The sequence below is a fragment of the Clupea harengus genome, chromosome 20 (assembly GCF_900700415.2).
Source record: "Clupea harengus chromosome 20, Ch_v2.0.2, whole genome shotgun sequence".
Classification (NCBI taxonomy): Eukaryota; Metazoa; Chordata; class Actinopteri; order Clupeiformes; family Clupeidae; genus Clupea; species Clupea harengus.
This window is the reverse complement of record NC_045171.1, coordinates 21,664,820-21,674,819: the sequence shown is the minus strand read 5'-3', so window position 1 is coordinate 21,674,819 and position 10,000 is coordinate 21,664,820. Positions and strand designations below refer to the sequence as shown.

The 10,000-nt window shown below is 52.0% G+C and overlaps 1 protein-coding gene across 1 annotated transcript in view; it reads left to right on the top strand.

The window, feature by feature from the left end:
- cep89 (centrosomal protein 89) overlaps positions 1 to 10,000 on the top strand; it is a 67,884-nt gene that overhangs the window by 54,633 nt on the left and 3,251 nt on the right. Inside the window, exons 21-26 of the mRNA XM_031586996.1 lie at positions 639 to 854; positions 2,245 to 2,387; positions 4,604 to 4,654; positions 6,336 to 6,419; positions 6,833 to 6,936; positions 7,344 to 7,459. Coding sequence (XP_031442856.1) covers positions 639 to 854; positions 2,245 to 2,387; positions 4,604 to 4,654; positions 6,336 to 6,419; positions 6,833 to 6,936; positions 7,344 to 7,459 — 714 coding nt within the window. The remainder of the gene's footprint in view (positions 1 to 638; positions 855 to 2,244; positions 2,388 to 4,603; positions 4,655 to 6,335; positions 6,420 to 6,832; positions 6,937 to 7,343; positions 7,460 to 10,000) is intronic.

Below are 10,000 nucleotides of genomic sequence, written 5' to 3'. Positions count from 1 at the left end.
CAGGGTGCAAGTGTGAGCAACAGGACTAGGCTCAGGGGCAGAAGAGGGCAGCTGCTGGTAGGCTCAGGGGCAGAAGAGGACAGCTGTTTAGAGTCTCAGGGGCAGAAGAGGGCAGCTGCTGGTAGGCTCAGGGGCAGAAGAGGACAGGTGCTGGTAGACTCAGGGGCAGAAGAGGACAGAAGAGGGCAGAAGAGGGCAGCTGCTGGTAGACTCAGGGGCAGAAGAGGACAGAAGAGGGCAGAAGAGGACAGAAGAGGACAGGTGCTGGTAGACTCAGGGGCAGAAGAGGGCAGGTGCTGGTAGACTCAGGGGCAGAAGAGGGCAGGTGCTCTCAGGGGCAGAAGAGGGCAGCTGCTTGCAGGACTGTGATTAATTAAGTAATTGTGTCTGGGTGTGATTCCCATCTGATCTGACGTCTTATCTTCCTCTCCTCTGCTGTGTGGCCTTCACCTGTCTGTGCTTTACCTGTCTGTGCTTTACCTGTCTGTGCTTTACCTGTGCTGTGTTTCTGTGTGCTGTGTGTGCTGTGCTGTGTGTGCTGTGCTGTGTGTGCTGTGCTGTGCTGTGTGTTGCTGTGTTGTGTGTCCCTGTGCTGTGTGTTGCTGTGCTGTGTGTGTTGCTGTGCGGTGCTGTGGTAGGCTCTGAGGCTGGGGAGGCCTACAGGGAGACGCTGGAGGTGCAGAAGGAGCTGGTCCAGACCCTGAGAGAGCAGCTGCGGGGCCTGGGGGGGGAGAAGCAGGCCCTGAGGGGGAGGTGTGAGGAGCAGAGCCACCTCCTGCAGGACAGCCAGCAGCGCATACTCGCCCTGGAGAGAGAGCTCAGCTCCGCCCTCAGGGACAACAGCCCACTCGCAGGTGACCAATCACAGAGCAGACAACCCACAGGTGACCAATCAGAGACCAGACCTCACACACGTGACCGGTCAAAGAGTAGAACATACACAGGGCAACTAATCAGGGAGCAGACCATATACAGGTGACCAATCAGAGAACAATATAGACACAGATGACCAATCAGAGAGCAGGCCTTACACGGATGACCAATCAGAGATCAGCCCCAGCCCTGAGGGCGGGATCACACTGAAAGTAATGAAGCGGGAGTGGGAGAGTGCAGCTCAACACCCAGACCATAATAATTCTATTTGTTTAAAAAGTTCTGTCTCGTTACTAAGTGAAGTTCTAATTTCTGTACAATGGAAATAAACGTGCTTTTATGCGTCAGAATGCCTGAAATGTTGCTAGGTTACATGAAACCAGTGGTTCTCAAACTTTTTCTGTCATTCCCCACTTTGAACAAGGGGGCCTTTTGTATTCCCACCTGTCCCTCATCGCTCCAATAAAATGGCAGGCCAAGCTAAAAATTGTCAAATGTATTAAAATAACGATAAGTTCTAAATCTATAAGTTCAAAAATAGAGAAAATCAATAACAAATAACAAGTGCAATGGTGTCAATCCTTGCCTCAAATGGGCTGAGTTCCAAAAATAAAGAGAAAGTGCTTTTTATTGCAATTGTGTTATCAATGGTTGGCCAAGCTTAAAATCTCCCTTGCTATCAATGCGTGCTAAAGTTAATGCTAGTGTTAATGCTAATGGTAGTGCCAGCCGTCTTATTCGTTCCACAGCAACTGTAGAAAATCTACCGCTTTCACCGCTGCTACCGCTGGTCAGTGGAATCCCCTCGGAATCGGGCAGCCTGAGGAGTGGAGATATGTAGATGTGGAGCGTGTCTCGTGTGTGTGTGTGTGTGTGTGTGTGTGTGTGCCTGGTGTTTGTGTGTGTGTGTGAGTGTGTGTCTGTCTGTGTCTGTGATGACTCCCAGCCTGAGGGATGTAGATATGTTGGTGTGGAGCTTTTCATGTGTGTGTGTGTTTGTGTGTGTGTGTGTGTGTGTGTGCCTGGTGTGTGTGTGTGACGACTCCATTCCCAGCTCAGCTCTCTCCATCTGGCCCAGAGGACGGGGGCGGAACATCCTCTGCCAAAGCTGAATTCTGAGTTTATTGTTTTTTTCAGTAGACTGATTTTGCACGAGCATGAGGTTGAGTTCTGTGTGGTGTGTGTGTGTGTGTGTGTGTGTGTGTGTGTGTGTGTGTGTGTGTGTGTGTGTGTGTGTGTGTGTGTGTGTGTGTGTGGTTTACTGCAGTGAGGTTGGGTTTGTGCATGAGGGTGATTGCAGTGAGGTATGGCTCAGTGAGGGCTCCATGAAGATGGATGTTAAAACAGTTCTGATGGTGGCGCCCCCTGTAGGTGAGACGGCGGAGCTGCAGAGTCTGCGTCAGCAGGCCCAGGAGCTGGTGGATGAGAACGACGCGCTCAAGATGACCGTGCACCGCCTCAACGTGGAGCTCAGTCACTACCAGACACGGTTCAGGCCCCTGTCTAAACAAGAGGTCAGAAACACACACACCGCACACACACCACACACACACCATACCGCACACACACACAAACACACACACATACCGCACACACACACATACCGCACACACACACATACAGTACCAGTCAAAAGTTTGGACACACCTTCTCATTTTCTCAAAGTTTTTTCTTTACTTTTATTATTTTCTACATTGTAAATTAATACTGAAGACATTTAAACTACGAAAGAACACAAGAATTATGTACTAAACAAAAAAAGTGTTATCTGCAATGTAGAAAATAATAAAAGTAAAGAAAAAACTTAAAAAAAAAAAATAGAAGGTGTGTCTAAACTTTTGACTGGTACTGTACCGCACACACCACACCACACACACACACTGCCTTACACACACAGACACTGCCTTACACACACACACACACACACACACACACACACACACACACACACACCACACTGTGCACTTCTAGTCACCTCCAGGACATACACCCAGAGGAAATAACTCTTAGAGAATGCAGACACTGGGGTTAATCTGGCATGGGTGGAATGTCTTAAATGTCCTTGATCTCTGTGTGTGTGTGTGTGTGTGTGTGTGTGTGTGTGTGTGTGTGTGTGTGTGTGTGTGTGTGTGTGTATGAGACAGAGAGAGAGAGAGACTGACTAGTGTGTGTGTGTGACTGACTGACTGACTGACTGTCTTGTGAGTGTGTGTGTGTCAGTGTGTGTGTGAGAGAGAGAGAGAATGACACTGACTGATGTGTGTGTGTGTTAGAGAGAGTGACTGGTGTGTGTGGTGTGTGTGTGTGTGTGTGTGTGTGTGTGTGTGTGTGTGTGTGTGTGCTGATGTATTTGATACCACTAGTGAGCTCTGTGCTCTGTGCTGCATTATAGATCTCCATTAGCACTGCAGTGACTTCAAAGGTCCGCCCCCTCAGAGATCTCCACACACACACACACACACACACACAGGCTCAGACTCCACACACACACACACACACACACACACACACACACACACACACACTCACTGTTATGAATAACGGAGGAATGTGATGAATTTTGAGGCAAAAATGAAATTTTAAATGAATAAATAGAAAATGTAGACAGGTGGCGTAGGTCAGTCACTCAGTCATCTGTGTTTGCTAGTGCTTGTGTGTGTGTGTGTGTGTGTGTGTGTGTGTGTGTGTCTGCAAGTGCTTGTGTGTGTGTCTGCAAGTGCTTGTGTGTGTGTCCAGTGTGATGTAATGTGGTGTGTCTGAAGTCTGAACTCAATCATCACATAAAAACCTACCTCTGCCTCTCTCTCTCCCAATCGTCTCTCTCTCCATCTTTCTCTCCCCCTCCTCTCTCTCTCCATCTCTCTCTCTTCATCTCCATGCATCTTCCTCTCTCTCTCCCTCCCCCTCTCTCTCTCTCTCTCTCTCTGTCTGTTCATCCACCCTTCCGTACACCAGTTTGTCCTGGGACATTGTTTCTCCATTATCTTCTCATGCATTTTATTCCTCTTTCTCTGTTTTTCTTTCTCCGCCCTCTCCTTCCTTCCTTCCTTTTGCGTTAGTGTTTTGCTCTGTGCTGAAATAACGAGTGTGTGTGTGTCTGTTTGTGTGTGTTTGTGTGTGTCTGTTTGTGTGTGTGTGTGTGTGTGTGTGTGTGTGTGTGTGTGCTGAGGATTATGAGCTCGCTGGTTTTAAGTCTCTCATCCCTGTCTCTCTCTCATCCCTTTCTCTCTCATCCCAGTCTCTCTTTCATCCCTGTCTCCTGCTCCCTGTTTCACCTTGGTGAATGACCTTTGTGAAGATAGCGCCTTGCTCCACCAGAGCGGCCTTGTTTCTCTTATCAATCATTCTGTCTGTCTCCTCCTCTCTCACCATCACTCTATCTGTTCATCCCCTTTCTCCTTTAACTCCCTCCTTCTCCTCCTCTCTCATCATCACTCTATCTGTTCATCCCCTTTCTCCTTTATCTCCTCCTCTGATGTATGAAGATAAATACCAGACTGATTTTGATTGGCAGCCAGTGAGTGCTGGCTGCGCCGTCTGGCTCTACCCAGAACTGTGTGTGTGTGTGTGTGTGTGTGTGTGTGTGTGTGTGTGTGTGGTGATCTGGTCTATTCGGTTCACACGGAGCACATCTCACATGATGTCAGTGACCCATTCTGACCTCACTGGAGGTTGCTGTTCCCCAGTCAGAATGACGATCTCCTCTCTCCCTCTGTGTCTCTCTCTGTAGACTGCTAGGACCTCAGGGATACCAGTGAAAGGCCCACCTCCACCGTGGCTGGTAAGTCTGCACAGTCACCTGTGTCACGTGTTACTGGTAGGTGCTTGGCCTGTAGTGACCACTTGGCCTGTAGTGACCACTGTCTCTCTGTCTGCCCAGTGTGGTGTTCCTCTATGAGTTTGTGCTGCCCAGATCAGGATTGTTCAATGGCTGTGTCTCTCTCCCCTCTCATCTCCTCTCCTCTGCTGTCCTCTCCTCCTCTCCTCTCCTCTCCTCTCCTCTCCCCTCCTCTCCTCTCCTCTCCTCTCTCTCCTCTCCTATCTCCTCTCCTCTCCTCTCCTCTCCTCTCCTCTCCCCTCATCTCTTCTCCTCTCATCTCCTCTCTCTCCTCTCATCTCCTCTCCTCATCTCCTCTCCTCTCCCCCTCCCTCTCCTCTCCTCTCCTCTCCTCTCCCCTCATCTCTTCTCCTCTCATCTCCTCTCTCTCCTCTCCTCATCTCCTCTCCTCTCCCTCCCCTCCCCCTCCCCTCCTCTCCTCATCTCTCTCCTCTCCTCTCCCCTCCCTCCCCCTCCCCTCCTCTCCTCTCCTCTCCTCTCTCCTCTCCTCTCCTCTCCTCTCTCTCCTCTCCCCTCATCTCTTCTCCTCTCATCTCCTCTCTCTCCTCTCATCTCCTCTCCTCTCCTCTCCTCTCCCCCTCCCCTCCCCCTCCTCTCCTCTCTCTCCTCTCCTCTCCTCTCTCCTCTCCTCTGCTCTCCTCTCCTCTCTCTCCTCTCCTCTCCTCCTTCCTCTCCTCCTCTCCTCTCCTCTCCTCCTCCTCTCTCTTCCTCTCCTCTGCTCTCCTCTCTCTCCTCTCCTCTCCTCCTCTCCTCTCCTCTCCTCTCCTCATCTCCTCTCCTCTCCCCTCCTCTTCCTCTCCTCTCCTCTCTCTCCTCTCCTATCTCCTCTCCTTCCTCTCCTCTCCTCTCCCCTCATCTCTTCTCCTCTCATCTCCTCTCTCTCCTCTCATCTCCTCTCCTCATCTCCTCTCCTCTCCCCTCCTCTCCTCTCCTCTCCTCTCCTCTCCTCTCCCCTCATCTCTTCTCCTCTCATCTCCTCTCTCTCCTCTCCTCATCTCCTCTCCTCTCCCCTCCCCTCCCCTCCCCTCCTCTCCTCATCTCCTCTCCTCTCCTCTCCCCCTCCCCTCCCCTCCCCTCCCCTCCTCTCCTCTCCTCTCCTCTCTCCTCTCCTCTCCTCTCCCCTCATCTCTTCTCCTCTCATCTCCTCTCTCTCCTCTCCTCTCCTCTCCTCTCCTCTCCTCTCCTCTCCTCTCCTCTCCCCTCCCCTCCCCTCCTCTCCTCTCCTCTCCTCTCCTCTCTCCTCTCCTCTGCTCTCCTCTCCTCTGCTCTCCTCTCCTCTCTCTCCTCTCCTCTCCCTCCTCTCCTCTCTCCTCTCCTCTGCTCTCCTCTCCTCTCTCTCCTCTCCTCTCCTCCTCTCCTCTCCTCTCTCCTCTCCTCTCCTCTCTCCTCTCCTCTGCTCTCCTCTCCTCTCTCTCCTCTCCTCTCCTCCTCTCCTCTCCTCTCTCCTCTCCTCTCCTCTCCTCTCCTCTCCTCTCCTCTCCCCTCATCTCTTCTCCTCTCATCTCCTCTCCTCCCCCCTCCTATCTCCTCTCCTCTCCTCTCCTCTCCTCTCTCCTCTCCTCTGCTCTCCTCTCCTCTCTCTCCTCTCCTCTCCTCCCCTCATCTCCTCTCCTCTCCTCTGCAGCTGGACATGAAGTATTTATCTCCACTGCTGCTGGCCTACGAGGACCGGCTCATGGAGAAGGACACTCTCCTACAGTCCTGTGAGGTGAGACGTGTGTGTGTGTGTGTGTGTGTGTGTGTGTGCGTGTGTGTGTGTGCGCGTGTGTTTGTGAGAGAGTGAGAAAGAGACAAAGAGCATCAGCTCAGTTAATAGTTTATGTTCTGTGGTGTGATGGGAGGGGAATGGAAGAGGATGTTGGGACACAATGAATCTTCAAGTGATATGTGTGTGTGTGTGTGTGTGTGTGTGTGTGTGTGTGTGATCGTGTGTGTGATCGTGTGTGTGTGTGCGTTTATCTGTGTGTGTGTGTGTGTATCCGTGTGTGTGTGTATCCATGTGTGATTGTGTGTGTGTATCTGTGTGTGTGTGAGTGTCTGTGTGTGTGTGTGTATCCGTGTGTGTGTGTATCTGTGTGTGTGTGTGTGTGTGTGTGTGTGTGTGTGTGTGTGTCTGAACAGGAGGAGGTGAGGAAGCTGCGTGTGCAGACTGAGGAGGTTGTCAAGGAGAATGAGAAGCTTCATGAGCAGCTGGGCAGGATGGGAGGCATCAGCCACCAGGAGTGGTGAGTGTGTGTCCTGAGTGTGTGTGTGTCCTGAGTGTGTGCCCTGAGTGTGTGTCTGCTGGTGAGGGTGTGTACAGTCACGAGTGTTCAGTCGTGTCAGTGTGTGTGTCCTGAGTGTGTGTGTGTCCTGAGTGTGTGTGTGTGTGTGTGTGTTTGTGTCCTGAGTGTGTGCCCTGAGTGTGTGTCTGCTGGTGAGGGTGTGAACAGTCACGAGTGTTCCGTCGTGTCAGTGTGTGTGTCCTGAGTGTGTGTCCTGAGTGTGTGTCCTGAGTGTGTGTCCTGAGTGTGTGCCCTGAGTGTGTGCCCTGAGTGTGTGCCCTGAGTGTGTGTCCTGAGTGTGTGTGTCTGCTGGTGAAGGTGTGTACAGTCACGAATGTTCAGTCGTGTGTGTGTGTGTGTTTTTACAGGAAGCAGCTGCAGGAGCAGGCCCGTTTGGTTCTTGAGGAGAACCAGGTTCTCCTGGAGCAGCTGGAGGTGCAGCGCACCAAAGCCAAGGAGAACCACACCCGCCATCATCAAGAGGGTACACCACCTTTAACCTTTAAACTTTCACCTCAGTCAATCAGTCCTTTAACCTTTTAACATTTAATTAGTCAGTGTACTGTCCAGCCACTGGTCAACCATTCTTAAAGGAGCAGTCCGCGATTCTAATCCCAGACACTTTTTGTCAAATTCAGCAAATTGCTCCTCACGGTCCTCACACACACACACACACACACACACACACACACACACACACACACACACACACACACACACACACACCTCTGCTCTTCAGACACACACACACACACACACACACACACACACACACACACACACACACACACACACACACACACACACACACACACCCTCTGCTGTTCAGACACAGTCCTGGCCCTGAACATTGGGAGCAAACATAGTGGCTCGGACAAACTCAGCCAATCAACACGGTGCTTCAGGAGCATGGGAGGAAGGGGTGTAATTTGATTGGCTGTTGAGCTCAAATATCAACAACATTTTGCAACTGCAATCACCATCAACAAGAGGCTATGCCACCGCTACCCTCTCAGTCTGCTGTAGCTGGTCTCTCCTCTCTTCTCTTCTTCTCTTCTTCTCTACTCCTCTCCTCTCCTCCTCTGGGCTGAGTCTGCTGTAGCTGGTCTCTCCTCTCTTCTCTTCTTCTCTTCTTCTCTACTCCTCTCCTCTCCTCCTCTGGGCTGAGTCTGCTGTAGCTGGTCTCTCCTCTCTTCTCTTCTTCTCTACTCCTCTCCTCTCTTCCTCTGGGCTGAGTCTGCTGTAGCTGGTCTCTCCTCTCTTCTCTTCTTCTCTACTCCTCTCCTCTCCTCCTCTGGGCTGAGTCTGCTGTAGCTGGTCTCTCCTCTCTTCTCTTCTTCTCTACTCCTCTCCTCTCCTCCTCTGGGCTGAGTCTGCTGTAGCTGGTCTCTCCTCTCTTCTCTTCTTCTCTACTCCTCTCCTCTCTTCCTCTGGGCTGAGTCTGCTGTAGCTGGTCTCTCCTCTCTCCTCTCCACTCCTCTCCTCTCCTCCTCTGGGCTGAGTCTGCTGTAGCTGGTCTCTCCTCTCTTCTCTTCTTCTCTACTCCTCTCCTCTCTTCCTCTGGGCTGAGTCTGCTGTAGCTGGTCTCTTCTCTTCTTCTCTACTCCTCTCCTCTCTTCCTCTGGGCTGAGTCTGCTGTAGCTGGTCTCTCTCCATCTGGAGCTTTCTGCGATCGGTGGAGGAAGGGGCCGTGAGGGTAAACAAACAGACCTGCCAACAAGATCATTCCTGCAGCCGTCTTGAATAATGAATGAGTTTCTCTCGCCGCTCAGAGATGATGCATCCCTCGCGCTCCGTCCCCCTCCATGGTTCTGTTAAACCCAGCCCTGTCTGTGGTGCTGTTAAACCCAGCCCTGTCTGTGGTGCTGTTAAACCCAGCCCTGTCTGTGGTGCTGTTAAACCCAGCCCTGTCTGTGGTGCTGTTAAACCCAGCCCTGCCTGTGGTGCTGTTAAACCCAGCCCTGTCTGTGGTGCTGTTAAACCCAGCTCTGTCCCCCTCCATGGTGCTGTTAAACCCAGCCCTGCCTGTGGTTCTGTTAAACCCAGCCCTGTCTGTGGTTCTTTCAAACCCATCCCCCTCCATGGTGCTGTTAAACCAAGCCCTGTCTGTGGTGCTGTTAAACCCAGCCCTGCCTGTGGTTCTGTTAAACCCAGCCCTGTCTGTGGTGCTGTTAAACCCAGCCCTGTCTGTGGTGCTGTTAAACCCAGCCCTGTCTGTGGTGCTGTTAAACCCAGCCCTGTCTGTGGTGCTGTTAAACCCAGCCCTGTCTGTGGTGCTGTTAAACCCAGCCCTGCCTGTGGTGCTGTTAAACCCAGCCCTGTCTGTGGTGCTGTTAAACCCAGCTCTGTCCCCCTCCATGGTGCTGTTAAACCCAGCCCTGCCTGTGGTTCTGTTAAACCCAGCCCTGTCTGTGGTTCTTTCAAACCCATCCCCCTCCATGGTGCTGTTAAACCCAGCCCTGTCTGTGGTGCTGTTAAACCCAGCCCTGCCTGTGGTTCTGTTAAACCCAGCCCTGTCTGTGGTGCTGTTAAACCCAGCCCTGTCTGTGGTGCTGTTAAACCCAGCTCTGTCCCCCTCCATGGTGCTGTTAAACCCAGCTCTGTCCCCCTCCATGGTGCTGTTAAACCCAGCCCTGTCTGTGGTGCTGTTAAACCCAGCCCTGTCTGTGGTGCTGTTAAACCCAGCCCTGTCAGTGGTGCTGTTAAACCCAGCCCTGTCTGTGGTTCTGTTAAACCCATACCTGTCAGTGGTTCTGTTAAACCCAGCCCTGTCTGTGGTGCTGTTAAACCCAGCCCTGTCTGTGGTGCTGTTAAACCCAGCCCTGCCTGTGGTGCTGTTAAACCCAGCCCTGTCTGTGGTGCTGTTAAACCCAGCCCTGTCTGTGGTGCTGTTAAACCCAGCCCTGCCTGTGGTGCTGTTAAACCCAGCCCTGTCTGTGGTGCTGTTAAACCCAGCCCTGTCTGTGGTGCTGTTAAACCCAGCCCTGTCTGTGGTGCTGTTAAACCCAGCCCTGTCTGTGGTGCT